At 61.1% G+C, this 27,981-nt stretch overlaps 2 protein-coding genes across 2 annotated transcripts; both read left to right on the top strand.

Annotated features, from left to right (window-relative positions):
* Positions 1-119: 119 nt before the first annotated feature.
* GAL3ST2 (galactose-3-O-sulfotransferase 2) lies at positions 120-20,258 on the top strand. The gene is given in 5 exon segments (XM_086373970.1): positions 120-187; positions 15,039-15,125; positions 16,218-16,482; positions 17,159-17,648; positions 17,651-20,258. Coding segments are annotated over 5 exon segments (996 nt in total). The 5' UTR covers positions 120-158; the 3' UTR covers positions 17,776-20,258.
* Positions 20,259-24,288: 4,030 nt separating this feature from the next.
* Positions 24,289-26,719, top strand: NEU4 (neuraminidase 4). Its single transcript, XM_086394136.1, has 3 exons — positions 24,289-24,603; positions 24,684-24,939; positions 25,752-26,719. The coding sequence occupies exons 1-3, from the start codon at positions 24,403-24,405 to the stop codon at positions 26,717-26,719; spliced, it is 1,425 nt and encodes a 474-aa protein (XP_086250262.1). The 5' UTR covers positions 24,289-24,402.
* The last annotated feature ends 1,262 nt before the right edge of the window (positions 26,720-27,981 follow it).

Genomic DNA, 27,981 nt, shown 5'->3' with positions numbered 1-27,981 from the left:
CACTCGGGTGTGGGCGCAGAGGGCGCGGCCCCAGCCGGGGCTGGCAGGTGTGCTCCTCCAGTTCCTGCTCTGCCCAGTGTCACGCCCCGCCAGTGCCTGTGCCCTGCGCCCGCCCGCTCAAGTCAGGCAAGGGCCAGGCCAGATCGCCACCTGCCAGCATGCCGTCCTCTCTGGGGGGCTTGCAGAGGTAAGCGGGGGCTGTGCCACCACAGGGGCCAAATTCCTTCTTCAGTCCTGGGGGCCTGAGCGCCTGATGGACCAAGTTCTCCTGCGGCATCGCCCTGGACCAGGCATTCGCTCTGAGTTCACCCTTGTGGGCCTCATTTCAGGCAGTGGGGAGCCCCCCTCTCCTGCCTGGGCAGCCTTGTCCTGGGCCTGGTGGGCGGTTCGGGCAAGAGGGATGTGGGCAGAGGAGACAGGGATCTGGCGTCTGGGCTGGAGGCCTAGGTGGGCGGCTGCTGGGGGTCCGGCTATGCTGGCCTCAGTCCTGTGGTCACCTTCTGAGGGGCTGGCCGTGTCCCCCGCCCAGCTCCGGCACTTCAGCCCAATCACCCGTCTTTTGCAGGTTAGGGTGCTGGCCGGGCCCTGAGCCCTAGAGCCTGCCCGTGCGGTGGAGGTCAAGAGGGGAGGGGCGTGGCGTTTGCAAGCACCCCCGTCCTTTCCTGGCCCGTGGGGGGTGCTGTGCCTCTGCCACCGCTCCCCGAGGGCGGGGAAACATGACCAATCTCTTCCCGGGGCCTCCCTGGAGGGCCGGCTGGGGGGTGTCGCCCTGCTATCTGGGGTCCAGCCCGGGTCCTGCGGGCTGTGCCAGCTCTGGCGGAAGGGTGGGTCCCGTGGGGGCTGTTGGGACACACGGCCCGGCTGGCCGCTGTGTGTGTCCCAGGCTTGCGGGTGCAGCACAGACCTCGGGGAGAAGGGCAGTGTGTGGGCTCACACTCGGTGGGGAGAAGGGCAGTGTGCGGGCTCACACTCGGTGGCCCTGAAGGCCCAGAGCCTCGGGTCGGTTTTCTCTGACTTGTGGGAACGCCTGGGGCCCATGTTGCTAGGTCAGTGCCCTGGGCCTGTGGGCAGACAGGCCAGCTGCTGCCCAGGACAGGGCACCGGCAGGCTCGGCCTTGCAGCACGTCTGGGCACCACGGGAACCGAGGGGACAAGTGTGGGCTGGGGGCATCCAGGGGTCCACGGGGAGGAGGGGTGGGCATGGGCCAGGGGTGCCCAGGGGTCCACAGGGAGGAGGGGATGGGCATGGGCCAGGGAGCCAGGGGTCCACGGGGACGAGAGGGGACAGGCGTGGGCTGGGGGAGCCAGGGGTCCACGGGGACAGTGGGGATGGGCATGGGCCAGGGGCACCCAGGGATCCACGGGGAGGCGGGGACGGGCATGGGCCGGGGAGCCCAGGGTTCCATGGAGACGAGAGGGGATGGGCGTGGGCCAGAGAAGCCAGGGGTCCATGGGGACAGCGGGGACAGGGAGGAGGGGACGGGCGTGGTCCGGGGGAACCCAGTGGCTTGTTTGGTTATACGGGCCGCCTGGAGCAGAGACCAGACCTCTTCTGCTGGACAGGGTGAGGGGTCTGGGTGAGGCTGCTGGCCTGAGATGCTGCAGCATCAATCCCCCTGACCGTATGGGAGCTATTGGATGGTCCCTCAACTCTACGCCTTGGCTTCAGGTCTTTGGAAACTTGTGTTTCTGGTTATTTGAGGTCAGCTTCTCAGGACAAAAATCTCCTGGGGTGCTGGGACCAGGGAGTGGCTGTGGGGAGCCATGTGATCCCAGGGGGCTGTGTGACTCATAGAAGGCTGTGACCCAGTGGGGGCTGTGTCACCCCATGGGGGCTGGGTGACCCTGCGAGGGCTGTGTGACCCATAGAAGGCTGTGATTCCTTGGGGGTTGTGTGACCCCGTGGGGACATTGTGACCCCGTGGGGGCTGTGTGACTCCATGGGGACTGTGTGATCCCATGGGAGGCTCTGTGACCCCGTGGGGACAGTGTGACACTGTGGGGCTGTGTGACCCCATAGAAGCCTGTGACCCCATGGGAGCTGTGTGACCCCATGGGGGCTGTGTGACCCCATAGAAGGCTGTGACCCCATGGGGGCTGTGTGACCCCATGTGGGGGCTGTGTGACCCCGTGGGGACAGTGTGACCCCATGGGGACTGTGTGATCTGTGGGGGCAGTGTGACCTCACAGGGGCTGTGTGACCCCATGGGGACAGTGTGACCCCGTGGGGGCTGTGTGACCCCATGGGAACCATGTAGCCTCATGGGGGCTGTGTGACCTCGTGGGGGCTGTGTGACACCCTGTGGGGGCAGTGTGACCCCATGTGGGGGCTGTGTGACCCTGTGGGGACAGTGTGACCCCATGTGGGGGCTGTGTGACCCTGTGGGGGCAGTGTGACCCCATGTGGGGGCTGTGTGACCCTGTAGGGGCTATGTGACCCCATGTGGGGGCTGTGTGACCCTGTGGGGGCAGTGTGACCCCGTGGGGGCTGTGTGACCCCATGTGGGGGCTGTGTGATCTGTGGGGGACTGTGTGGACCCTGTGGGGGGCTGTGTGACTCTCCCAGCCTCAGGTGAGCTCTTAGGGTGGGTAAAGAGTACACGCGGGAGTGCAGGCGGGGAGGGGACAGGGCAGGGCGTCTGGCAACATTCTACTGGTGCACAGCTGTGGTGGCCACGTGTGGGCTGGATGGGGGCCGGAAAGAGTCCAGACGGGGGCCAGCCAGGACACTTGCAGTCTGCTTTTCAGCGGACAAGGGGACGCTTTGGCCTGAGCATGAGGTGACGGAGGCAGGATGGCAACTGAATGAGGAAGAGTAGACCTGTTTCCATGGTGACCGGGCAGAAGAGTGGACCTGTTTCCATGGTGCTCTGGGGGAAGACAGCACGCAGCATCGCTGTCTGGGACACACTGGAATCTCTGTGCTGTGTCTGTCTGAAACACGTCTCCCCGCAGCCACACTGCCTCCCACGTGCTCAGATACTGTCTAGTCTGCGTTTATTCTTTGCCCGTCTGTATCAGGTGGCGCAGTGGTAAAGAATCCGACTCCAGTGCAGGGGGGTCAAGAAACCTGGGTTTGATCCCTGGGTTGGGAAGATCCCCTGGAGGAGGAAATGGCAACCCACTCCAGTGTTCTTGCCTGGGAAATCCCAAGGACAGAGGAGCCTGGTGGGCGACCGTCCATGGGGTCACAAAGAGAGTCGGACACGACTTAGTGAGTAAACAAGTCTAAGTTTATTGACTGTATCTACATCGATTCTATTCTGTGCCTGTGCTTTTCTTTCTGTTCTATTTGCTTCTATTTCACACTATTCTCTAGGAGTGCTGGCTGCAACCTCCAGCCCTCAGAGTGTGACCCACTGAACTGACTTCAGGGCAAATGTGGTGCCACCCGGATGGGAGGAAACACCCCAGGTTGTAGAGCACGAAGCAGTCCCCTTTGGGGGAAGGACTCAGAGGGCCCCGTTGGGGTCGGTGGGGACATGCGCCACCCTGGGCTCTCCTCATATCAGCAATCTTGTAAGCAGCCCCCAGAGACCTGGCTGCACCAGGCCATGCTGACCTATCTCTCGGGCTCAGTGTCCCCCCGGCGACACCCCGCCCCACCAGGGGCTGCGCCTAGCTGGACAGCTGCAGGGCTGGAAGGCCCTGGCTGCCTCTTGCTCCCGGGTCTCGGCTGCAGCATCTCGGTTCCCCTCCTGGAAAGTGGCACAGCACCTTCCTGGGGGTGCCATCTCAGGACAGTGTGGAGGGAAGTAGAAGCAGAAGTTGCAAGGTTCTTCCTGCCGGCCTCAGATCCCAGCCAAAGCAAGGCCGCATCACTCCCAATTCGGTGGGTGGTGACAGGTGGGGACAGGGAGGGAAGCGTCTTGGCCATGTTTCTTCTCTGTTGCACCCTGCAGGCAGCAACAGAGTGACTTTCCTTTCTGTTTTGGCAGGATCCCCTGGGTGGAGGGTGTCCCACTCTTTCCCTCTATTTAGGGGATGTTGAGTTTGGGCATCTGGGCCCTGTCCCTGCTTCTTCTTGGTTTGTACGGATGGCTGTGTGCCCTGGACTCACTGGACGACGGCCTCACCCACCCTGATCACAGGGTCCCCAGGCCAAGGAGACCTCCGGCAGCCCTGTGCCCGGCCCCCTGCTGGTGCATCTGGGGGTGGGGGTGGGGACCGGGGGCCAGCACCTCCTTGTTCTTCTCAAATAGCCGAGCCAGGGCAGGGGGGCAGGGCCTGGTTCCCGAGGATGCAGCCTTCCTGGCCAAGGGCTTATCTGTGAGGAGGGAGCCCTGAGTAACTGTTCAGTCTTGTCCTTGGCTGCTGCTCATTAAATGCTGCCACTGTACACACCCCCTTGGCTTGGCCCCACACCCAATAGGGCATTTGGGGCTAAACAAGAGCCAGTTGAAGGAGTGATGGATGGACAGACCAGAGGTGACCGCTGTGGGTGTGTTTACCTGGCCACTTTGGATCCTACTCAGGAGCCCTGGATTGGGCCCTGGGATCAGCTAAGGGAGATAAGCGCTTATCTTACAAAAGGTTTTCTGCTAGTCATGAGGAGCTGATGTCACCATGAAGGGATTTAGTGATTTCTCAAGATGAGGAGATGCAAGGCTTGGGCTCATAAAATCAGTTTCTGAAAATATCTATGTAAAGACCTATTCCACCAGTTTTCCTGGAGCACAGAGTGTTTCATTTCAGGGAGTGTCAAAGGTCAACAGCTGCAGCTATACAAGATTCCATTCCCGAAGACAGATGGCAAATGCCCAGGACCCTGTCTCCCTGCCGGGCAGGACATCCCTCCTGTTGACAGCCCCAGTAGTGGCTCCCTGAGCACCGGTCCTGCTGGGCGGACCGCCCGGCCCATCCCACACGCACACCCTGCTGACCCCCCGGGTGATGGGACCAGACGGTGTTCTGCAAAGGAAGAGCCTCTCCTTAGAAATGAGGGGTTTCTCTGAAGACATTATTTCTCTTGGGCAGCTGTTGTTGCCACCAAAAACCTTGGATTCTCTGCCCAGTGAAGCCAAATAAAAAAAATATGGAGACAGTTTGGAGGAAATAGAAAGGTGGCTTTAATCCTCAACCGGCGAGGGGAGACAGAACAGGACAGGCTTGTGCCTCGAGGACTGTGCCTTCTTCCATGAGGAGTCGGGGGATCCTATAGATGAGGGCTCGCAGCTGGAGAGCTGATGAGGGACAAGGACATCAGGACCTTGTATTCTTCTTCCTCCCGCATTGTTTCGGAAGCAGTCATAGGCTGGTGTTGGGTAGTCGGGTCCATTGCCTTTTGTGTGCTGTACTGTGGCCTTCTTTCTGAATGGGAAAGAGGAGAAAACCTACAAGGGGTGGTCTGCAGAGGGAGAGTGCAGTAAAGGTGAGCACCAGGTATAGGATGTGCTGCTGCTGCTGCTGCTAAGTCGCTTCAGTCGTGTCCAACTCTGTGCGACCCCATAGACGGCAGCCCACCAGGCTCCCCCGTCCCTGGGATTCTCCAGGCAAGAACACTGGAGTGGGGTGCCATTGCCTTCTCCGATAGGATGTGTCACATAGAGTTAAAAGATAATAGGTGCAGAACTAGCTCATGCAGAGTCAGAGGGTGAAAAGCAAACTTAGTTACCGACTACAGATTGTTGCTGTTCAGTCACTCAGCCGTGTCTGACTCTTTGCGACCCCATGGACTGTAGCACGCCAGGCCTCCCTGTCCTTCACCAACTCCCAGAGTTTACTCAAACTCATGTCCATTGAGTCACACGAGATGGCCATCCAGCCATCTCATCCTCTGTCATCCCTTTCAATCTTTCCCAGGATCAGGGTCTTTTCCAGCAAGTCAGCTCTTCGCATCAGGTGGCCAAAGTATTGGAGCTCCAGCTTCAGTATTAGTCCTTCCGGTGAATATTCAGGACTGATTTCCTTTAGGATGGACTGGTTGGATCTCCTTGCAGTCCAAGGGACTCTCAAGAGTCTTCTCCAGCAACACAGTTCAAAAGCATCAATTCTTTGATGCTCAGCTTTCTTTATGGTCCAACTCTCACATCCACACACAACTAATGGACAAACCATAGGTTTGACTATAAGGACCTTTGTTGGTAAAGTAATGACTCTGCTTTTTAATATACCGTCTAGGTTTGTCATAGCTTTTCTTCCAAGGAACAAAAATCTTTTATTTCATCACTATCCACAGTGATTTTAGAGCCCAAGAAAATGAAGTCTCTCCCTGTTGCCATTGTTTTCCCGTCTGTTTGCCATGAAGTGATGGGACCGGGTGCCATGGTCTTAGTTCTCTGAATGTTGCCTGCAGATTAGGAACGAAGTAAAAACTCGGCGTGATCAGCCCTGCTCACTATTCTCTGTATCTTTGTTCTCAGGGAAGGAAAGAAGAACTCATTCCTCTTTTCTCCTTTACACTGCAATTCTGTGGAGAACTTGTTCCCTTAAGGCCAAAGGGGTTGTTGTAAATGTGACAGCAGAAATTTCCAAGAAGTCCTCAGTGCGGCTCCTCTGAAGGGGCCAGCAAACACCCAGTGTTTGGTGAAGGGAGTTTTATGTGTCAGAACAAAGTCAGGCTGGGGGCAGACTGAGGGGAAAAGCCAGGCCCATTAACATCCCAGGAGGGCCTCATCTGGGCCCTCTATATGGGCCCAGACTATAACTATATGGGATGATAAAACTCTGTGTAAAGTAGATAGCCAGTGGGAACTTGCCATGTGACACAGGGAGCCTAAAGCCAGTGCTCCATGATGACCCGGAGGGGTGGGATGGGGAAGGGGGTGGCAGGGAGGTTCACGAGGGAGGGGACGTGTGTATCCCTGTGGTTGATTCATGTTGCTGTATGGCAAAACCAACATTGTAAAGCAATTATCCTCCAATTAAGAAAAAGGAACCAACTGCTCAGGCTCCAGTGACAAGCTGCCTTCCCTGGAGGGTCTCGTGAGCTCTGCAGATGTGACTCCACTGCAGTGTGGGAACCCCGTGACCACAGCGTGGCCTTCCAGAAGTGCACCCCTTTGGGGCTTGGGGAAAGTGTGCAGTGAGCAGACCCCGGGGCCCGGCCCCTGGGCTGCTGCACCGTCTCCCGCTGCATCTGCGGCCGCCCTCCTGGGGCCCACAGGCCGTGACTGCGGGCTGACAAGGGCATCCTTTCCCAGCAGCCCTGCCCTGTGTGTGAGCATTCTACACTTGGTCCACCGTAGTCCTGAGCTTACAGAGACTCAGCCTGTCCACCTGCTGGTTCCTGGGAGTCTCTCTCAGGTGGATCTCAAGTCCTTCGTCAGGAGGACTTGAGGGAGCGTTAGGCAGCTGGGGGTTGGAGAAGCTCACATCATGTTTGAAAACCCAGGTATGGTAGCAGATACAAATGGTGGAGCAAGGGACTCCCCTGATGGTCCAGTGGTAAAGAATCCACCTTCCAAAGCAGGGGACGTGGGTTTGATCCCTGGATGGGGAACTAAGAATCCCATACACCATGACTAAAGATCTTGTGCAACACAGCTGCTGAGCCGTGCGCTCTGGAGCCCATGTGCTCTGTAACGTAAGATCTCACACGAACAACTAAGACCTGATGAGGCCAAATCAGATCAGATCAGATCAGGCGCTCAGTCGTGTCCGACTCTTTGCGACCCCATGAATCGCAGCACGCCAGGCCTCCCTGTCCATCACCAACTCCCGGAGTTCACTGAGACTCACGTCCATCGAGTCAGTGATGCCATCCAGCCATCTCATCCTCTGTCGTCCCCTTCTCCTCCTGCCCCCAATGCCTCCCAGCATCAGAGTCTTTTCCAATGAGTCAACTCTTCGCATGAGGTGGCCAAAGTATTGCAGTTTCAGCTTTAGCATCATTCCTTCCAAAGAAATCCCAGGGCTGATCTACTTCAGAATGGACTGGTTGGCTCTCCTTGCAGTCCAAGGGACTCTCAAGAGTCTTCTCCAACACCACAGTTCAAAAGCATCAATTCTTCCGTGCTCAGCCTTCTTCACAGTCCAACTCTCACATCCATACATGACCACTGGAAAAACCATAGCCTTGACTGGACGAACCTTTGTTGGCAAAGTAATGTCTCCGCTTTTCAACATGCTATCTAGGTTGGTCATCAGTTTCCTTCCAAGGAGTAAGCGTCTTTTAATTTCATGGCTTCATTCACCATCTGCAGTGATTTTGGAGCCCCAAAAAATAAAGTCTGACACTGTTTCACTGTTTCCCCATCTATTTCCCATGAAGTGATGGGACCGGATGCCATGATCTTCGTTTTCTGAATGTTGAGCTTTAAGCCAACTTTTTCACTCTCCACTTTCACTTTCATCAAGAGGCTTTTTAGTTCCTCTTCACTTTCTGCCATAAGGGTGGTGTCATCTGCATGTCTGAGGTGATTGATATTTCTCCCGGCAATCTTGATTCCAGCTTGTGTTTCTTCCAGTCCAGCGTTTCTCATGATGTACTCTGCATATAAGTACATGAGGCCAAACAAGTAAATATAAAAAGGGGTGGGGGGAGGGCAGGTCATGTGCCACAGTGGCTTGACCTTAAGGGGGTGTGTGTGGAGAGCAGAAAGTGATGGCAGGGGCTCAAATTCTCCCAGCTGTGTCTGAGACTAGGCTTGCGTCTGAGATAGGAAGCAGTAGGAAGAGGGTCACTGAGAAGCTGTGATCACTCACCTAGAGCCAGACATCCTAGAATGTAAAGTTAAGAGGGCCTTAGGAAGTATCACTACAAACAAAGCTTGTGGAGGTGATGGAATTCCAGCTGAGCTATTTCAAATCCTAAAAGATGATGCCATTAAAGTGCTGCACTCAACATGCCAGCAAATTTGGACAACTCAGCAGTGGCCACAGGACTGGAAAAAGTCAGTTTTCATTCCAATCCCAAAGAAGGGCAATGCCAAAGAATGTTCAAACTACCGCACAATTGCACTCATCTCATACGCTAGCAACTAATGCTCAAAATTCTCCAAGCCAGGCTTCAACCATATGTGACCCATGAACTTCCAGATGTTCAAGCTGTATTTGGAAAAGGCAGAGGCACCAGAGATCAATTTGCCAACATCTGTTGGATAATGGAAAAAGCAAGAGAATTCCAGAGAAATGTCTACTTCTGCTTTATTGACTATGTCAAAGCCTTTGACTGTGTGAATCACAACAAACTGTGGAAAATTCTTCAAGAGATGAGAATACCAGACCACCTTACCCGCCTCCAGAGAAACCTGTTCAAAACTGAGAAAGGAGTGCGTCAAGGCTGTATATTGTCACCGTGTTTATTTAATTTATATGCAGGGTACATCATGCAAAACGTTGAACTGGATGAAGCACAAGCTGGAATCAAGATTGTTAGGAGAAATATCAATAACCTCAGATATGCAGATGATACCATTCTAATGGCAGAAAGTGAAGAGGATCTAAAGAGCCTCTTGATGAAGGTGAAAGAGGAGAGTGAAAAAGCTGGCTTAAAACTCATATTAAAAAAACTAAGATCACGGCATCTGGTCCCATCACTTCATGGCAAATAGATGGGGAAACAATGGAAACACTGACAGAGTTTATTTTCTTGGGCTCCAACATCCTGTGGAGAGTGGCTGTGCCATAAAATTAAAAGATGCTTGCTCCTTGGAAGAAAATCTATGACAAACCTAGGCACCATATTAAAAAGCAGGGACATCACTTTGCCAACAAAAGTGTGTATAGTCAAAGCTATGGTTTTTCCAGTAGTCATGTACGGATGTGAAAGTTGGACCATAAAGGAGGCTGAGCACAGAATTCATGCTTTCAACTTGTGGTGCTGGAGAGTCCCTTGGACTGCAAGGAGATAAAACCAGTCCATCCTAAAGGAGATCAGTCCTGAATATTCATTGGAAGGACTGATGCTGAAGCTGAAGCTCTAATACTTTGGTCACCTGATGAGAAGAGTCTATTGAATAGAAAAGACCCTGATGCTGGGAAAGATTGAGGGCAGGAGGAGAAGGGGACGACAGAGGATGAGATGGCTGGATGGAGCCACCAACTCAACGGATATGAGTTTCAGCAAACTCCGGGAGACAGTGAAGGACAGGGAAGCCTGGCGTGCTGCGGTCAATTGCTTCGCAGAGTTGGACATGACTGAGCGACTGAACACCCCCAAAGTGTGGCGTCAGAGTTGGCCGTGTGGGTGTGAACTCGGGGAGTTCCCAGCTGTGTCCACTGAGAGGACCCAGCAACTGACAACGTCCCAGAGCAGTGAGCATCCCCAGCCCCCAGGCTGTGGTCCCTAAAGACCATTTCTTTTCTTTGCTTTTTTTTAAGCCCATTTCTTTCCAACGAGACCCGGAGCGTCTTGGCGATGAGGCTGGTCACAGGCCAGCGGGCAGGCATACAGGGCGAGCGGGGCAGTGCCCCGTCACACCAGATGGCAGAACGCTAGTGTTCGGCTACAAGAGGCATGTACAGTGGCTGAAGGACTGGATACAAGGCACATTTTTTTTAAACAAAGCTTTTTCTACTCTAGTGATAAGGACCAAGAAATGAAAGTGAGTTCGTTTACAATGGCAGTAAAAACTAGAGATTGAAATCAACACAAGGGTCACAGGACCGAGGTAATGAAAACGACAAGATGCTGTTGAGAGCCTGGAGAGAAAACAGCCCTGGGCGCACGGGTCCGGCACTTCCCCGGGGAAGGCGACGCTGGCCCAGGCCCACCCAGCGCCCCCTCCTGGAGCAGCCCCGGCTGCCCCCCCGCCCCTCCCTGCGAGGGGCTGCTGGTGTCCACGGCTCTCAGCAGTTTCCTCCGATGGACGGAGCTGGCTAGGAGTCCCGTGCAGCGGCCTGTCCGTGGGTGGCCGGCCGCCCGCTGCCCCGGACGGAGGGCATCAGGCGCCCTCCCTGTCCTCGGGTCCCCTCCCTTCCTAGCGCCCGGCAGGCCCCTGCTGCCTGACACCGTTTAGAATTGTCCTGTTATTACCATATGACGTGCTTCCATGGGGAGTTGAGAACTGAATTCTGAGTTAGAAACTCTCTTTGGGGGAAGATGTGAAGCTTCAAGACTATTTGGTGTGGGGTCCGGCCGTCTCCTTGCCCCAGAGCAGAGTTGGGGGTGTGGACCTGCACCCTGCTTGCGGCCAGGGGGCCAGAGGGGTCTCACGGGGCGGCCCTGCAGCCAGTGTGAGTCCACTTCTGAGTTTCTGCCTGGGGGGGCGTTGAGAGGTTCCTGCGAGGCCGGGGTCTGGCCTCCCTGCTGTCGGGCATCACCCGCCCCGATGGAGCAGCCGTGCTCTGCCCTTTCCTCCCGGGCTCCTCCCCTGCATGCCCCCTGCTCGTCACACTCCCCGTCCCTGCGAGCCCTGTGGAGAGGCCGCAGGCCATTCAGGAAGCTCCCTCCCGGCTCTGCTCCCCGTGCCAGGCTCCGAGTGCAGGTGCGCCATCCGGCCCCTCTCACCTGGGACTGACCGCCGCACTGAGCGGCCCCTCGTCCCCTCCAGCCCCGTCCGGCCCTCCGCTCCCCCCGGGAGGCCTTCCTGGTCCCAGCCACTGCCACTCCACGTCGCTGGAGCCCGAGGAACCAGCTGCCCTGGGGGCACAGGCTGTGTGGAGACGCAGGGCCCAGAGGTCCCAGGAGGGACCTTCTCCTCCTTCGGATGCAGGGACACCTGGAACTCACCCCCCGACCTCGGATTTGCCCGAGGGGAGGCCTCAGAGCCGGCCCTGACACCAGCAGGGGGCGGGTGGTGAGGAGGGTGTCGGGGCGGGGGAAGGGGGAAGGGCCATGAGCCTCGGAACTGACCGGGAAGGTCAGTCGTGAAGCCTCCCGGTGCCTGGGGGCAGGTGGTCGGCCTGGTCTGTCCTGGGGACGGTGTCTGGCTGGGCGGCTCCTCCCAGGAGCTCAGAGTAAGGCCGAGGGGAGCACACACAGGCCTGCCTGGGCGCCTTGCTCCCCGGAGAGGTCAGGATGCTGAGCCATCAGTGTCCCTCCCGTGCTGGGCTGGTCGGGCCGTGCGCCGGGTGTCCTGGGGGCAGGGGTCTCAGCAGAGGCCACAGAACCCCACCTCCCCGACTTGCTCCTGTCTGCAAGAAAGAAAGGTATGGGTGACGTGTAGGGGGTGGTGTTCCAGCCGAGTAAGGGGTCCCAGTGGTCCCCTGCCTGGCAGCACACAGGGGCCTGCCCGCTGGAAAATCAGGGCCAAAGCACCTGGATGCAAGCGGGTGCCCACACTCTACACACACTGCAGCGAACACCTGGAAACAGCCCAGGCCCCGGAGGTGGTGGCTTTGCCAACACCCTGCTGAGGCCACAGGAGGCAGGCAGGGCCAGGGCCGCCTGGCTGTGAATTCCATTTATTCGTCTAGGAAGAGCCTGCAGCCAGAGCATTAGGACTAAACAGGGGCCTGACTGGGGGGCTGTTCTTGCTGCAGGCTGGGCCCCCTGGATCCAGGGCCACGGCTGGGCTGCAGGCGAGAAGCTCACTTGTGTTTCAGAGATGTGCCTGCCTCCATGGGCAGACCTAGCTAGGCCCAGGTTGCAGCCCACCGTTCCCACGGATTCACACAAACGCAGCTGAGGCTGACAGCCACCACCTTCTTGTGCCCCCCCCAGGACAGAGGCTGTAAACACTAAATGAAGCTTTCTCAGCATTCCCTCGCAGTTGGGGGAAGGGGGACCATGTGACCGCATTTCGGCCGAGAAGATGGACAAGGAGGTTTGTTAGAGGCTTCTAAAAGGCTTTTGCTTCCTTATTATGGCTGGTCCTGTCCCTTCTACTTTCTTGCTGATGCAAATGTTTATGTGATGTCTGGAGCTTAGCAGCCATATTGTGACTACCAGGCCACGAGCATGGGGAGAGAGATGTCGGTTTTCGCAGTGTGACGGGGCCGAGTCTGCCGGAGCCAGCAGCTTCCCTCCCAAGCCTCTAGGTTGGTGAGGGGAGTCTGCCATTGTTTTCTGATTCCTGCAGCTGAGGTTCCAAGTGACATGGGTTTTTACTGTTGCTGCTGTGCAGTTGCCCAGTTGTGTCTGACTCTTTGTGACCCCGTGGACTGCAGCACGCCAGGCCTTTTTATGCTGATGTGAGAGTGCATGTCCTGGCCCTGGCAACGCCTTGAGCCCCGGACTCCTTCAGCCACTGCTGGGCACCTGCTCTTGGTGTCTCAGGACGTTTCACACTCAACAGACTTGCTTCCGATCTTGCTCCCACCTCATTGTTTCTCCTCCCTCTGCACCCCATGCTGACACAAAGCAGGAGGTCTGCGGTGGCGGGTGGGATGTGTGCTTGGCTTCACTCACTCACTCAGCACACATGCGCCGAGCACCGTGCACGTGCCAGCTGCCTTTCCAGAAACCGAGGAGCTTACCCGATGGTGGGCAGAGCTGTGCTGTGTGCTTACTTGCTCAGTCCTGTCCAACTCTTCGAGACCCCATGGAGTGTAGCCCGCCAGGCTCCTCTGTCCATGGGTATCCTCCAGGCAAGAACACTGGAGTGGATTGAGGAAATGGCAACTCACTCCAGTATTCTTGCCTGGAGAATTCCATGGACAAAGGAGAGACTATCACCTCCAGGGGATCTTCCCAACCCAGGGATCAAACCCAGGTCTCCCGCAATGTAGGAGGATTCTTGACCGTCTCAGCCACCAGAGAAGCCCAGTGGGCAGTACAGACTACAAAGGGACTGCTGCAACCTCGACGCCCTCAGGTGGCGGGGGTGAGCTGCAGGGAGGTCGGGAGACGCCCTGCCCACAGCCCGGAGAAGCGCGAGGCGGCTCTTGCAGAAAGACAGTCTGCTGCTGGAGCCTCTGAGTGAAGAGGTCCTGGGGCTGGGTGTTTGAGGAACAGGAGGAAGTGGAATGGCTGGAGGGTAGGGGTGGAGTGGGGGCCTGGGGACTGGCTGGGAAGACTTGCATTTTCCTGAAGGGTTTAGCACAGAAGGCTCTTCAATTATGGGATTTAATCAAGGGTTTGAGCTTGTTGAAAGAAAATGAAAGTGTTAGTCGCCCAGTTGTGTCCAACTCTTTGTGACTCCGTGGACTGTAGGCTCCTCTGTCCATGGGCTTCTCCAGGGAACACTGGAGTGGTTTGCCATGCCCTCCTCCAGGGGATCTTCCTGACCCGGGGATCGAACCTTCATTGCAGGTGGATTCTTTACCTTCTGAGCCACCAAGGAAGACTTTGAGCACATTGGATTTTTTAATAAAAGGGTATTTTGGGCTGCGAGGGCGGAATGAACCACGGGGCAGGGACACAGGAGGGGGTAACCAGGCCACCAGGGTTCGGGAGCAGCGCGGATCAGGACAGAAGGTGGGGGGAGGGAAACGGGACCAGAGCAGGTGAAGAAGCCACTGTCCCTGGGGGTGGGCTGGGTTTGGAGGGCAGCGTTGGAGCCAGTCTGGACCTTGGAGGCTGCGATCCCTGTGGACACCCCAGTGGGGGTTCGGGGCCAGCCCAGGCTGGGGTGTAAGTCTGGGGCGGCCTGCAGATGATGACCAGAGCTGAGACTGGCTGGGCCTCCTCCCCCTTCTCAGTACAAAGTGGCCCTCCAGGTGGCGAAGCGCAGGGAGCCCTTCATGGCTGAGCTGCTGCAGCTTCTTTGTCCAGGGATGGCGGGACAGGGAGCCCCTGCCTGTCTCTCCTGATCTGCTCACTGCCTTTCCCTTGTGTGTTCTGGCCCAGGAGCCCTGCCCACACCACCTTCAGCTCCTGCACCCGGGCGGGCCCCCCTGCCCTCATGGGCCCTGGGCTGGAACTCAGGGGTCTCAGTCAGGCCCATCTCTAGGGGGCCCTGCTCAGGGTTGAGGGTCCACAGACATGTTTTCACCTCTGATTGCCCCCCCAGGGAGTGGATCCCCCTCTTGGCTTCTCCCAGCTTCTGAGTAGTGGGCAGTGCAGGGGGGCCACGTGGGGGTGGTGTCTGATGACTCAGGCCCATCCTGGGCTTTGCCCCCACCCTAGGGCCCCCATGGGCCAGCACACAGTAGGTGCCGGACACAAGTTGTCACATGGATGCCGGGGAGGTGGAGGGGGTAGGGAAGGGGGTGGGCAGCAGAGGCTCCTCCTGGGCCCCGGACTCAGTGCGGAAGAGGTCCTCTGCCCACAGGTGCTTCTGGGCCGTGCTCCTCCTCCTGGCCCTGGCTGTGCTCCTGCTGGGCTGCATCATGCACGTGGACATCGGGCTGCTCATGCCGTGAGTCCTCCACTGGGTGGCCTGAGGTCTGGGCACTGCCCCCTCCCCGAGCAGTACTGGGACCCCAGCGTGCCCCACTCCGGGTGACACCCAGCCCTGCCTGTGACTGTGGTAGGCCACGCCTCCCTGCCAGGCCTCAGCCTCCCCTCTGCAATGGAGGAGGGGCTCTTCCTGTGGTCACCCAGCCTGGGGGCCTCCCAGTATCTCCCATGGGCAGTAAGCTGCCCAGAACTCCAGGCAGGGATACGGGAGGGTTGAATCTGGGCCAGGTTGGGGGTGCCCTGGGCAGAGTTGCTGTGTGCAGAGGGTGACTGGGAGGCAGGGCTGGGGTGGTTGGAACCCCCTAGTGGTCTGGATGTCAGGACCCCTGCTCCCCTGCTTGTTGGTGGTATGGCCTCTGTGAAGCTCAGGGTCCTCCCGATGGCTACCCTGCCCCAGTGGTTTAGCCTGGCTGGTGGGAGGGCCCTCCAGCCCCGGGCCTGGCTGATCTCCATTGGAGAGGGGGAGTGCTAAAGCTCCTGGGTATCCCTGCCTACCCCCCAGGCCTGGCACTAGCCTCTGGACCCTGTCCCCACCATCCTGGGTCACTCTCACCAGCCCTGTTTTGGGATCTTGTGTTGGGGCAGGGTGGGCACCTGTAGCTCCAGGCTGGTGTCCACAACTGGGTGGGTGCCACCCTGAGATCACAGGAGTGAGCACCAGCGTCCAGTCTTGCCCGGCAGTGAGTCAGCCCATCTCAGCATGAGGGGCCAACCAAGCACCGCTGGCCATACGGCCTGGGTCACAGGGCAGAGCGATGCTGGGCGCCCTCAGAGCCAGGCGGGAGGTTGGGAAGCAGAGGGGTGCAGGGCCTGCAGTTCATGGGGCAGGCGGTTGCGCCACTGGAAGAGGGCAGCCAGGGCGGGGTCTCAGGTGAGGGGCACAGTAGCGGGGCTGGGCTGGGGTGTTGCCAGCTCAGGGAGTGTGGGTCGGGGAAGCGTGCACGGGGCAGAGGCTTTGCGGGCCTCCAGGTTCAGGGCTCGCGGGGCTGGAATCTCTCCGGCTGGGCAAGCGCGAGGATTCCCGGCCCACGGCGCTGCGCTCTTCCCCCAGCCAACTCGGGGACCAGGCTGATGGGCCTCCCGTCACCAACGTCATGTTTCTTAAGACGCACAAGACGGCCAGCAGCACGGTGCTCAACATCCTCTACCGCTTCGCCGAGACGCACAACCTGTCGGCGGCGCTGCCCGCCGGCGGCCGCTTCCACCTCGGCTACCCCTGGCTCTTCTTGGCGCGCTACGTGGAGGGCGCAGAGCAGGGCGGGCCCGGGCGGCGCTTCAACATCATGTGCAACCACCTGAGGTTCAACCCGCCAGAGGTGCGTGGGGCGGGGCTTCCGGGGGCGAGCTCCTGGAGGCGGGTCTCCCGGGGCTGGGCTCCATGGGGGCGGGGATCTGGGGCGGGGCTTGCGGGGCCCCGGGGCGGGGCTCCTTGGAGGGCGGGGCTTCCCAGAGGGCAGAGTCTTCCGGGGGCGGGGCCCATGGAGGGCGGGGCTCCAGGGGGCGGGGCTCCCGGGCGGGGTCCCGGGGCTCCCGGGGGCGTTGCTCTCCCAGTCGGCAGCTGGCACCCGGCGTCTGCGGCCCTCTCCCTCTTCTTCGCCTCCTTCTGGGTCCAGACCCACCAGCTCGTCCCTCCGCAGGCCCTTTTCACGTGTTCACAGCTCCTTCTCTGGGTCATTCGGGTCTTAGCTTAGAGGGCATCTCCTCCCGGGGGCTTCTCTGACCTCCTCCCCAAAGGCTCAGCGGGGGTGACGGCGAAGGGTAATGGGGGCCGGGACGTGGCCAGGGTTGTTCTGGATGCTGGTGCAGGGTGGCAGGCAGAGGAGCCAGGTGGCCTGGACTGGAGGCAGGAGACTGGGTTTCGGGGGCAGGGGACCGGGGGCAGGCTCAGGTGTGTTGCGGGGTGGGGGCAAGGGAAGAGGCACCACCTGGCCCCGGGACCACGCCCCGGGGAGCCAGAGGGTCACCAGCCCTTCCCGTGCTGTCTCCCGACAGGTGCAGAAAGTCATGCACAACGACACCTTCTACTTTTCCATCCTCAGAAACCCTGTTTTCCAGCTGGAGTCCTCCTTCGTCTACTACAAGAGCCACGTCCCCGCCTTCAGGAACGTCTCCAGCCTGGATGCCTTCTTGGCCTCGCCGTGGACCTACTACAACCAGAGCCTGGGCCTGAGCAACGCCCACGCCCGGAACAGCATGTGGTTCGACCTGGGTTTCGACAATGGCGCGCCGCCCGAGGAGGGCTACGTGCGCGCGCGCCTGCTCGACGTGGAGCAGCGCTTTCAGCTGCTGCTCATTACCGAACATTTCAACGAGTCCATGGTGCTGCTCCGGCGCCTGCTGCGCTGGCGGCTGGACGACGTGGTGGCCTTCAGGCTCAACTCGCGCAGCCAGCACAGTGTCACCCCCTTGTCGCCCGCATGCCAGGAGCGCGCCAAGCACTGGTGTGCCCTGGACTGGCGCCTGTACCAGCATTTCAACCGCACCTCTGGGCCCGGCTGCGCGCAGAGCTGAGCCCGCGGCGTTTGCGCTCCGAGGTGGCTCGGCTGCGCGAGCGGCGGCGCGAGCTGGCCGCCATGTGTCTGCAGGACAGCGAGCCCAAGAACCAGTAGCAGATCACCGATTTCCGACTGCGCCCCTACCAGTCGGGCAGGGCCAACATCCTGGGCTACAACCTCAGGCCGGGCCTGGACAACCAGACGCTGCAGATGTGTCAGCGGATGGTTATGCCTGAGCTCCAGTACATGGCCCACCTGTACACCCTGCAGTTCCCCGACAAACCCCCCAAGAACATTGCCTTCCTGGGGGCCTAGAGGGATGGCACCGGGGACTCTGGCTGGGCCCTCTCCTGTTGTCCTTGGAAAGCCCTAGGTGCTGTCTCAGGCTCTGAGGGGTCTTCTGGGGGCACCTGGGGTACCCAGGCCCTGCCAGACCACCAGTCCTCAGGGTGAAGACACCAGTGAAGAGACCACCCGTGATCCATCCTCTCGGAGGTGACCTCTCCACTGAGGACCCGAAATATAGGACACCCGCGCACCTGGACTGAGGATGTGAGCCTGCTCATCAGATTCATCAGATGAAGCGTCTTATGAGGTGCGAAAGTGAGGGATCTTACATCAGAAGAAAGGAACCTGGAACTCAGAGCGGCTCCCCTACTTTGCCAGCCATGGGGACATGGCCCTGGTCACTGAGACACCCACACTGTCAGCACCCCACACTCTGGAGGTGGGCTTGGGGACCTGGGTTTGGAAGGGTCTGGAATGCTCAGTTTCCCATCTTTGGCTGTATGAGCCTTATTTCCAACTGAAGAACAGTTTTGGATTGAGAAATGTTACAACTGCTTACAAGGCAAATGGTTTAGCCGGAGCACAGGTTGAAGGCCTGTACTGCAGCTCTGAGCTGCAACAGACCGCCCCCAAAAGATGAGTGGAGGAGGAGACCTGCCGGAGAGCTGGGAGGGGACTGCTCTACCCTTGGTTGCCGTGGAGACGGCACTGGATAAAGCCCGAGGAGGGTGGCTTCCAGGCCCCCCTTCTTGTGGTTTGTGTGGAGGGAGTGAGGATGCCTGCCTGGCAGAACATGATCCCTGGCTGCTTGGGGGCCCAGTGGTTAGTGGGGTGCACACACCGAGAACCATGTGCCCTCTGCCTGAGAAAAGTGGGCTACCTGGAGCACCCAAGAAACAGAGCTGCTCTTTCACACTCAGCTGAGATGCTCAGCCTGGCCTGTCTGTCTGGCTCTGGGGTCCCCTTCCTTCCACGTGGGGCCCTCAGCCTTGAGGACCCCGGCACCTGCTCAGGTGCTCCTGGGTCCAGACATGTCCACACTTTTCAGGGGAATCAGCACTTCAAAGAGAAGGGGAACACTCACCCTCAGAACAGGCAGCAGCTCACTTGGACACAATTTAATGGAGAGACTTTATGAAGAATGAATTTTCAGTAAGAATATGGGATATACTGCAGCAAATTTGAGAATAAATGACAATATTTAGAAACAGAAAAAAACGAACAGAGTCCATGCAGGATGGACGGAGATCCAGGTTGGCAGGAGACGCCCCCCACCCTCCCCCGCCCCCTGGGAGGTTCCTGCATCCTCCATCCAGAGGAAAATGCAAAGAGGGAAATTGCAAGGGAGAGAGGAGACAGGGAATCAGGTCCCAGATGAGCCAACCTGACAGGAGTCCGGGAGGGGTGTATGAGCCATGGACGAGAGTCGATAGCCAAACGAAGAGTGGGGGATGAGCCGGATCTAAAGAAAGCCTCGAGCTTCCCTGGTGCTCCACTGGTGAAACCTGCCGATTTAGGAGATGCGGCTTCGATCCCTGACCCAGGAGGGTCCCGCGTGCCACAGGACAACTAAACCCGGGCACTGCAACTACCGAGCCTGTGCTCTAGAGCCTGGGGCTGCAACGACAGAGCTTCCGAGCTCCGGGCACTAAAGCCTGCAGGTCCCCACACCTGTGCTCTGCAACCAGCAGAGCCACTGCGATGGGAAACCCGTGCACTGCAATTAGAGAGTAGCTCGTGCGGCAGTGAAGACCCAGCACAGACAAACATAAATAAATAATAAATAAAAATAGACATTAAAAAAGATCCAGTGCAGCCAAAATTACATAAACGAAAATAAAAATAAAGACTCAAATCCCATCACTGCCCTGAGCCTCAGGCGAATCTGCCAACCGCCAGAGAAAACACGATGCCTGCTCAGCTGATGTGAGGAAGCGAGTGGATCCAGGATGAGCAGGAAGCGTGGAGGCCTCTTTATACCGAGTGAGCGGGCTGTCTCTGCGAGCCGGTGTCAGACCGTCACTGCTGCCCACAGGGCTGGGACCGTGCAAGTGGGCTGTTCTCAGCTGCATGGTAACCAAGAGCGCGAAACTGCCATGGAGATTCAGTGGCGGTTACTCTGGTCTTTGAGGTTGGCAGGAGCGTCAACCGGCACTGTCTTTTTGGAGGGAAAATTGGGGATATTTATCACAAGGTAAAGTGCATGTGGTTCGTAACAGACAACTTTGAAAACAATCCATCTGCTTGTCCGTCCAGAAGAGAGTTTAACGTGCGGAGTCCGATGCGGCCAATAAAGCTGGAGGCCCGGACTCTGTGGGTCTCCTTTCCTGAGGGGCTCTAGCCGCGTGTTGTTGGAGGTGGGGTTGGTAGGCGGGGCTGCGGCTGACTGGGGTGGGTGTGCAGGGGAAGCTGGGGAGAGAAAGTGGTTTTTCAAGGGAAGCAGGTTCTTATGCAAGATCTCCATGTTTTAAAAAAGCAGGCATCTAACTAAAACATTACAGTGTCTGAGAGAGGGACCAGGGTGTGTGTGTGTGTGCGCGCGCGCGTGTGTGTGTATGTGGGGGGGCCTCCTTTCATGGCCCCCAGGTGCCCTGCCCCGTGGGGCTGCCCGATGGGCATCGCAGAGGCTTGGAGGCCCGTGTCCCTGAGCCTGGGTTCTCTGAGGGAGCTGGTGAGCCACGACTGGTGGGGCTGGCGGACAGGGACAGAGCTGGGCCCTCCCTTCTAGTTCAGATGGGCTCGAGAGACTCCTGGCCGTGCTAACCCTTCCTTCACACCTGTCTTCCCCTTTCCGCTCACCGCAGACCCTTGGGCTTTTATGTGGGCGCCGGCTGCCCGCTGGGGACATCCCGGGGCCCCCGGAGCAGGCAGAGCGATGTGGGCCAGGTCTCAGCCTGCTCTGTGGAGGGGCCCCTCCTCGGGCTGCGGGGGCCCGGCTCTGGTGCGCCGCTGTGGCCGTGGCGGGGAGAAAGCAGCCCAGACGTGCGGCAGGACGGGGGGCTGCAGCCCAGTGAGGGCCAAAGGGCCGGGCACCCTGGGGGCCGGGGGCGGGGGTGAAGGACCACAGAGCACTCACTCGCCTCCTCGTGGGAGGCGTCTCTGGGCCGTCACACCGAGCCCCCCAGGGAGGTCAGCCATGGCCCCGCACGGCCTTGTTGGAGGATGAGCACCCAGGGGGAGGCTGGTCAGTCAGCAGAGGGGAGCCCCGGGCGTCCTTGTCCTGACGCGTCCCCTCCCGCGGGCCTTTCGCCCCCCACCCTGTCTCTGCCGTGCCAAAGCCACGCAGCTGGTGGGACGGTTCTGGGCCCTGACGCAGCCCTGGGCCGCGGCCAGCACCCGGCTCCTGGCCACACAGTGGGCTCTGTCTCCCTGGGAGCGGGTCGGAGAGGCAGGCGCTCCTGCGGCCACCCCACAGCTGGTCTGCTGTCCTGGTGAGTCCCTCTCCGCTCACCTATACCCCGGGCCTGGGGCTCGGGACCTGCCCCTCTTTGGGGTGGGGGCGATGGGCTTGTGGACAAGGGTCCCCTCCTCCATGGGACGACTTCCTGAAGGGCCCCTGGGTAGGTTTAGAGGATGGGATGGGTGTTACCTGCCTGTTGGGGCCCAGCGAGCACTGCTGCTCACATGGCCTGGAGGCGACACTCCAGCAGGCAGGAGTGTCTGTAATTGAGGCCTCGCCCTGGACAGGGCACGGGACACCTGGGTTAGGCCGGAGACCCATCCTGAGGGGCAGCCAGGTCTGCCTGTCTTGAGTGCAAAGGGCCTGTGACCTTCTCCTGTGAGTGTGTCATTGCAGGCAGGCCACAGGACCAGTGTGCTGGCCTGGAGGGTGTGGGCAGGGGTCCGGGCTGGCTCGAGCTCCAGGGTGGGGCCCAGGCAGGACTGGCTGCGGGACTGCAGGGCGGGTCCTGCCTGGACACAGTGACCCCCAGGGGCTCCCAGACTGTCTTGGAGGTCGCTTCTCCTCCCCAGGCCTTGTCTCCCGCTCTGTGATGCATCCCCCCTGGGGAGGTCCACGCTGGGGAGGGTGGATGGGCGCTGTTTCCCCTGAACGCTGGGGCGCAGCAATCCTGGTGGAGCCAAATGCCTGGAGCCTGCTGCACTGGCCCAACCGGGCTGGGCCGTGAGCTGGCGGGCCTATCCTCTGCCTAGATTGAGGGGCCCCCCAAGACTCGGGCTCTGCAGGGACCCAGGGCCTGGCCCGGGCGCTGGGGCCCTGGGTGCCCTGCAGCACCTCCTGCTCTGTGCAGGGGGCGCACTGGCCAGCGGGCCTTTGGACCCTCCATTCCCGCTGCCTGGGCCCGCAGCGGGGGCGGGGCCCGCGCCTCCTGCTTCTGCTGGCATCGGCTCCGCGGGGTCCCCAGGGGAGAGAATGTCCCCTTGTGTCCATGCAGCCTGCGGGGCACGCGGCACCGGCACCTGCTTCCTGCTGGGGCACAATCGCCCTTTGGATGCAGAACGGGGTGGCCCGTGGCTTCCAGGACGCAGGAAGCCGATCCTCTGGCACCGCCCCCAGGCGGGGGGTGGGCAGGCCTGGAGTGAGGCGGGGTCCACAGGGCTGAGTGGGGGCGGAGTCTGCAGGGCTCAGTGAGGCGGGGCCTGCAGGGCTCAGTGGGGGCGGGGTCTGCAGGGCTCAGTGGGGGCGGGGTCTGCAGGGCTCAGTGGGGGCGGGGTCTGCAGGGCTCAGTGGGGGCGGGGCGGGGCCGGCTGCCCGTGAGCCTCCCAGGGGCAGGCGGTCCTGGGCAGAGGTGGAACGGAGTGGAAGTGTATATCTGCCTGGGGGACCTTAGGCATGAAAGTGTGTGCGTTCGTCCTGGTCGCCCCATTCTCCATCCCGACTGTGTCCTTGAATGCGCCGGCCTCGCTGTGCCGGGACTACCTCGCCTCAGCACCCGGTCTGGTCACCGCTGCGTGTCTGGCCCTCAGGCCTCCACTGCTCAGACACCCCTCGCTCCCGTCGCAGACCCGGGACCCCTCTGTGCTGCGGGGAGGGGAGCGGACTCAGTCCTGTTCCTGGATGCAGCCGGGGCCCCCCAACTCTGTGCAGGAAGCCAGATCCCATGTGGCGCAGGGCAGCCCACCCGAGGCCCCGCCCTCGCGAGCCTCCTTCAGGTGCATCCTCCTGGGAGCGGGGCAGCCCCCGCAAAGGCTGCCCAGGCCACGCTGTCACTCCTGCAGGAGCCTGGCCTGTGGGCGAGCGGGGCTGGGAGACCAGCCAAGGTTTAGGGATTCAGGCTTCGTGGGGCTAGGGGCCCAGGGCAGGGGCCGGTGGGGCCTGGGCTGCGGTCAGACAGCCTTGCGGAAGGGGCCCTTTGCATGGTGGCTGAACCCAGAGATGCTCCCTCCTGTTGGGGGTGGCCAATGCCTGGGGCAGCAGTCTCCCCTGTGCCTCCCCTCTGGGCTTCAGAGGCCCCCCTTTCTTCACCGCACCCCTAGCCTGGCTTCTCCCCTGAGTGTGCTCCCTTTTCTGGGGACCCGTCAAGGAGGGCACGGATCTTCCTCCATCCTTGTGTGGGAGCCGCGGCTCTTCAAGTTCAAAGCCCTGCCCCTGAGAGCAGACCATCAACCCCACCTCGATTCCTTTCTGCATGGAGCGGGCAGGGCAGGGCCGCAGTGTGGTGACCTCTCTGGCCTCCTTGGGGTCCCTCTCACTACCCCCGCTAGCCTGTACCGCCCCTGGCTCTCTTGCGGATAAACGTGTGAGCTATTTGGGGTGCCTATTGGTAGGGGCATCTCTGCTGGGCCTCCCGCACCCCCAGCCTTGCTCAGGAGCCTTAGGGGCAGGGTGGCGGGTCCCCTCCCCTGCTGGGGCCTGGAGTGCGGGAACTTCATGTGCAGGAGACCAGCTAGGGCCCCTTCTTGGGTCAGCAGGCTGCCCCTACCTCTCTTGGCCACTCCCCCGAGTCCCCTGGCCCTGCGGAACCCAGTCTGAGAGCAGCAGCCTGGCTGTCTTCCTCCAGAAAGCCTCTGCAGGTGTGTGGGGCAGATGAGCGAGCTTCATGTCCCTCCGCAGCCTCTTCTGCATGTGGTGTCTGCAGGGCTCCTGTGGTCGAGGGACCTCTGTCTGGGGACGCTGAGCCCCTCTTTATCCCAAAGCCTGGGGCCTGACTGTCCCCTTAGCAGCCTCCTGCTGGGCGGGCGCTGTCATGGAGGCAAGCACGTGGGTGGGCAGGGTCCAGGGGCTCTGACACCAACCAGCTCCCTCTCCCTGGGTGATGCTGAGGAGAGGAAGACATTTGAGCTGCAGTGTCGTCAGGGAGTGGTTGTCCTGGACCGGAGGGGGGGCACGTGAGGGGCCTGGGACAGGGTGGTCTCTGGGGTGGGCACGGGAAGGTGGGTGGGACACCGGCACCAGCAGAAAACCCTTGCCCATCTGGAGGGACCAGCAGGGAGCCTGGAGGACTGCCCCGCCGCTGACCCGCTGACCCAGGGTCCTCGCCCCACCCGCAGAGCATGGGGACCCCGCGTGTCCCCGCGCGGACCGTCCTTTTCCAGCGCGAGCGGACGGGCCTGACCTACCGCGTGCCCGCGCTGCTCTTCGCGCCCCCCGGGCCCACCCTGCTGGCCTTCGCGGAGCAGAGGCTCAGCCCCGACGACGCCCACGCCCACCGTCTGGTGCAGAGGACCGGCACGCTAGCCGGGGGCTCCGTGCGGGTGAGCGCGCTGGGGGGCGGGTTCGGGAACCGCGGGGACGGATGTGAGACGCGGGACTGAGGCTCGGCCCCTCCCCGCAGTGGGGCGCCCCGCGCGTGCTGGGGACGGCGGCCCTGGACGAGCACCGCTCCATGAACCCCTGCCCCGTGCACGATGAGCGCACGGCCACGGTCTTCCTCTTCTTCATCGCCGTGCGTGGCCGCACCCCCGAGGCCGCGCAGATCGCCTCGGGCAGGAACGCCGCGCGCCTCTGCTGCGTTACCAGCCGGGACGCGGGGCGCAGCTGGGGCGGCGCGCGGGACCTCACGGCGGAGGCGGTGGGCAGCGCTGAGCAGGGTAGGTGGGCGCGGCCGGGCCTGCGAAGGGGCGAGGGGCGGGGTGTGCACCCGGGGCTGGTGGAGGGTGTCGGGCTGGAGGATCCGCCTCGCCCAGCTCCCAGCCCCAGCGCCGCCCACACCACCTGCCCCGCCGTCTGGCCCTGTGCCTGGGACCCTCAGCCCAGCGGGCTCGTCGCATTCCTGAGCCTCTGCGCCAGCCTGCTGGCCCCAAGCCTCGGACAGCCACTCTTTTACCCCTTCCTCCTCGGCCTCGCCCCCCACCCCGCCCGCCTAGGGTTGCAGCTAGGTAGGTTGGCTTGACCCCAGAGCTTTCCTGTTTTCTTGCTGTCGGTTCCCTGAGGGCTGACCACCCATTGCCCTCTAGGGCCACCCTGCCCCTGGCTTGTGGGTGATGACCCAGGGGTCACTCACACTCTGGCAGGTGGGAGCTCTCTGCTGGTGTGGACCCCACCCCAGGGGACTCGATCTCATTGCTAGGAGGGGCTGCCTAGACCTTTCAGCCCTCAGCTGCCCCTCTGCCTGGGCACACTGGGTCACCGGGCACCACCAGTGGCCATACATCCATGCTTGGGGACCGGCCACCTGCTGACCCTCTGAGAGCCCAGCCCAGGGCCGCCTGCTGATGACCCGAGAGGCTTATCCAGCCTGGGGGAGGGGCCCAGAGGAGCAGAGGGTGGGGGCTTCCTCCCGAGCTGTCCCCTAATGAGAGGCCCTGGCCCCCCATCCTCCCCATCCCCCGGGGTGGTGGTGCTGCCTGCCTGCGGCCACAGCCGCCCCCTCCTGGGGTGACCGGGCCCCTCCTTCCTGCAGACTGGGCCACGTTTGCCGTGGGGCCTGGCCACGGCCTGCAGTTGCGCTCTGGCCGCCTGCTGGTGCCGGCCTACACCTACCACGTGGTCCGGCGGGAGTGCTTCGGCCGGATCTGCAGGACCCGCCCCCAGTCCTTCGCGTTCTACAGTGATGACCACGGCCGCACCTGGCAGCGCGGGGGCCTCGTGCCCAGCCTGCGCTCGGGCGAGTGCCAGCTGGCCGCGGTGGACGGCGGGCGGGCCGGTGGCGTCCTCTACTGCAATGCTCGGAGCCCCCTGGGCAGCCGCGTGCAGGCCCTCAGCGTGGACGAGGGCACCTCCTTCCTGCCCGGGGAGCTGGTGCCTGCCCTGGCCGAGACCGCCCGGGGCTGCCAGGGCAGCATCGTGGGCTTCCCGGCCCCGCCCGCCAGCGGGTGGAAGGATGAGGGGTGGTCCGCGGGCACCAGCAACCCCCTCCGCCTTCCGCACCTCTGTCCTGGGGCCAGGGAGGCCCCAGAGGAGGGCACTGGAGACACCTGTGGGGGCGGGGGGCTGGGTGGGATGGAGGGCTGTGGCAACGGCCCCAGGGAGCCTGGTGAGAACTGGGGCTCCTGGGCCTCAGTGCTCCCGGGACCTCTTGCAGCCTTGTCGCAGAGCCCCACGTGGTTGCTGTACTCCCACCCAGTGGGGCGCAGGGCTCGGCTCCACATGGGTGTCCGCCTGAGCCGGTCCCCGCTGGACCCCCACAGCTGGACGGAGCCCTGGGTCATCCACCAGGGCCCCAGTGGCTACTCGGACCTGGCATCCATTGGGCCTGCCCCTGGGGGCGTCCCGACCTTCGCCTGTCTGCTCGAGAGTGGGGCCAGGGTCTCCTGTGAGGACACCTCCTTCTGCATGTTTGCCCTGCAGGAGATCCTGGAGAACGTGAGGCTAGGGGGAGTGCACCCCGGCCCTGGAGACAAGCCTGCGGGGCGCTGCCAGCCCTCCTGATGGGTCCCTGTCTGGGCCCGGCCCTGGTGCCCAGCAGGGGCAGGGCGGGGGACGGGGTGGTGGGCGCTGGGAGGCGGGAGTAGAGGTCCAGTGGGCAGGGGGCTGCCCCCAGGTGGCCCGCGCCAGCCTCTTTCCAAGGCTGACCGCGGGCTGGGGGCCTGGGGTGGGAGGGGGCACGGGGACTCTTAGTGGAGCACACGGGGCTCAGTTGTCAGTGCGGCCTTCCTCTTTAACCTTGCTTGGCTCACGACTTTCTGGCTTATGGACGAGAAATAAAGGGGTCCTCCGTGTCTGTCCAGGGGCGTCTCTCCTCAGTTCTTTCTACTTCGAAGCCTGGGGAGAGTCCCCAGGGCTCTAGACACCCCGGATCCCATTTGCAAAGTCTGCCCGCCTTCGCCAAACTCCGTGAGGCCAGAGGAGGAAACGCCCCAGAGCCGCCTGCAGGGGCGGGGGCGGGGGAGGGGCGGGGGCAGCTGCCCGCCCTGGCTGGGTCCCCGCCCCAGAGCTGCCTGCAGGGGCGGGGGCGGGGGAGGGGCGGGGGCAGCTGCCCACCCTGGCTGGGTCCCCGCCCAGCACCTTTCTGTTTGCGCTTCTTTGTAACATCTGCCTTTCCGGTTATAGAAATAAAATACACTCCTAGAAAACTTGGGAAACAAAAAAGTGATGCACACAGATTCCCTTGCTCACCCCACAACTATGATTATCTCTTTGGCATTTCTTTCTTGAAGAAATTCTTTTTGCAAAGCGTGACTTCACTTTAGCTTGCCGTTCACTGCCCTCCCCGTTGGCCGCGTTTCGGGCCCCGACGCCCCGTGTGGAGGGCCCTGCAGGGACCTTCTGGGCTGCTCGGTTTCCCTGGTGGCCAGTCGCACACGGTGAGCACCTCTGGGGCGTCCTTTACCTCCTTAGGCTGGCTTCTGGGCAGCATGAATGTCTTGCACTCTCTTCCCAACACTGGGGGTGTCCAGGAGACCTCGGAGCAGCAGAGGGCCCAAGGGTCCCCAAGGAACTCAGGACAGCCAGTCTCTTGGGAGCCAGGAGGCGCCCCCCCCCCCATTGCTGCCTTCACTGTCAGCCCCCTGCAGGGGCCGCCCCCTTTCTGGGGTCACCCCTAGGCTCCAGGCAGCGGTGGGATGGGGGTCTGGGGCCCCTCAGAGCCCTGAGCGTGTGCACCCAGTGACCCCCCACCCCCGAGCAGCCTCAGCCCCCTGGAAGAACACCCCTTCTACCTGCTGCCTTGGGGCAGTGGCTTGAGGCCACTT

This window comes from Bos grunniens, chromosome 3 (assembly GCF_055505025.1).
Source record: "Bos grunniens cultivar Pamir isolate PY7600 chromosome 3, Bosgru_T2T1.0, whole genome shotgun sequence".
NCBI classification, from domain to species: domain Eukaryota; kingdom Metazoa; phylum Chordata; class Mammalia; order Artiodactyla; family Bovidae; genus Bos; species Bos grunniens.
Note: the sequence above shows the minus strand (reverse complement) of the source record. Positions and strands in the feature narration are given on the sequence as shown.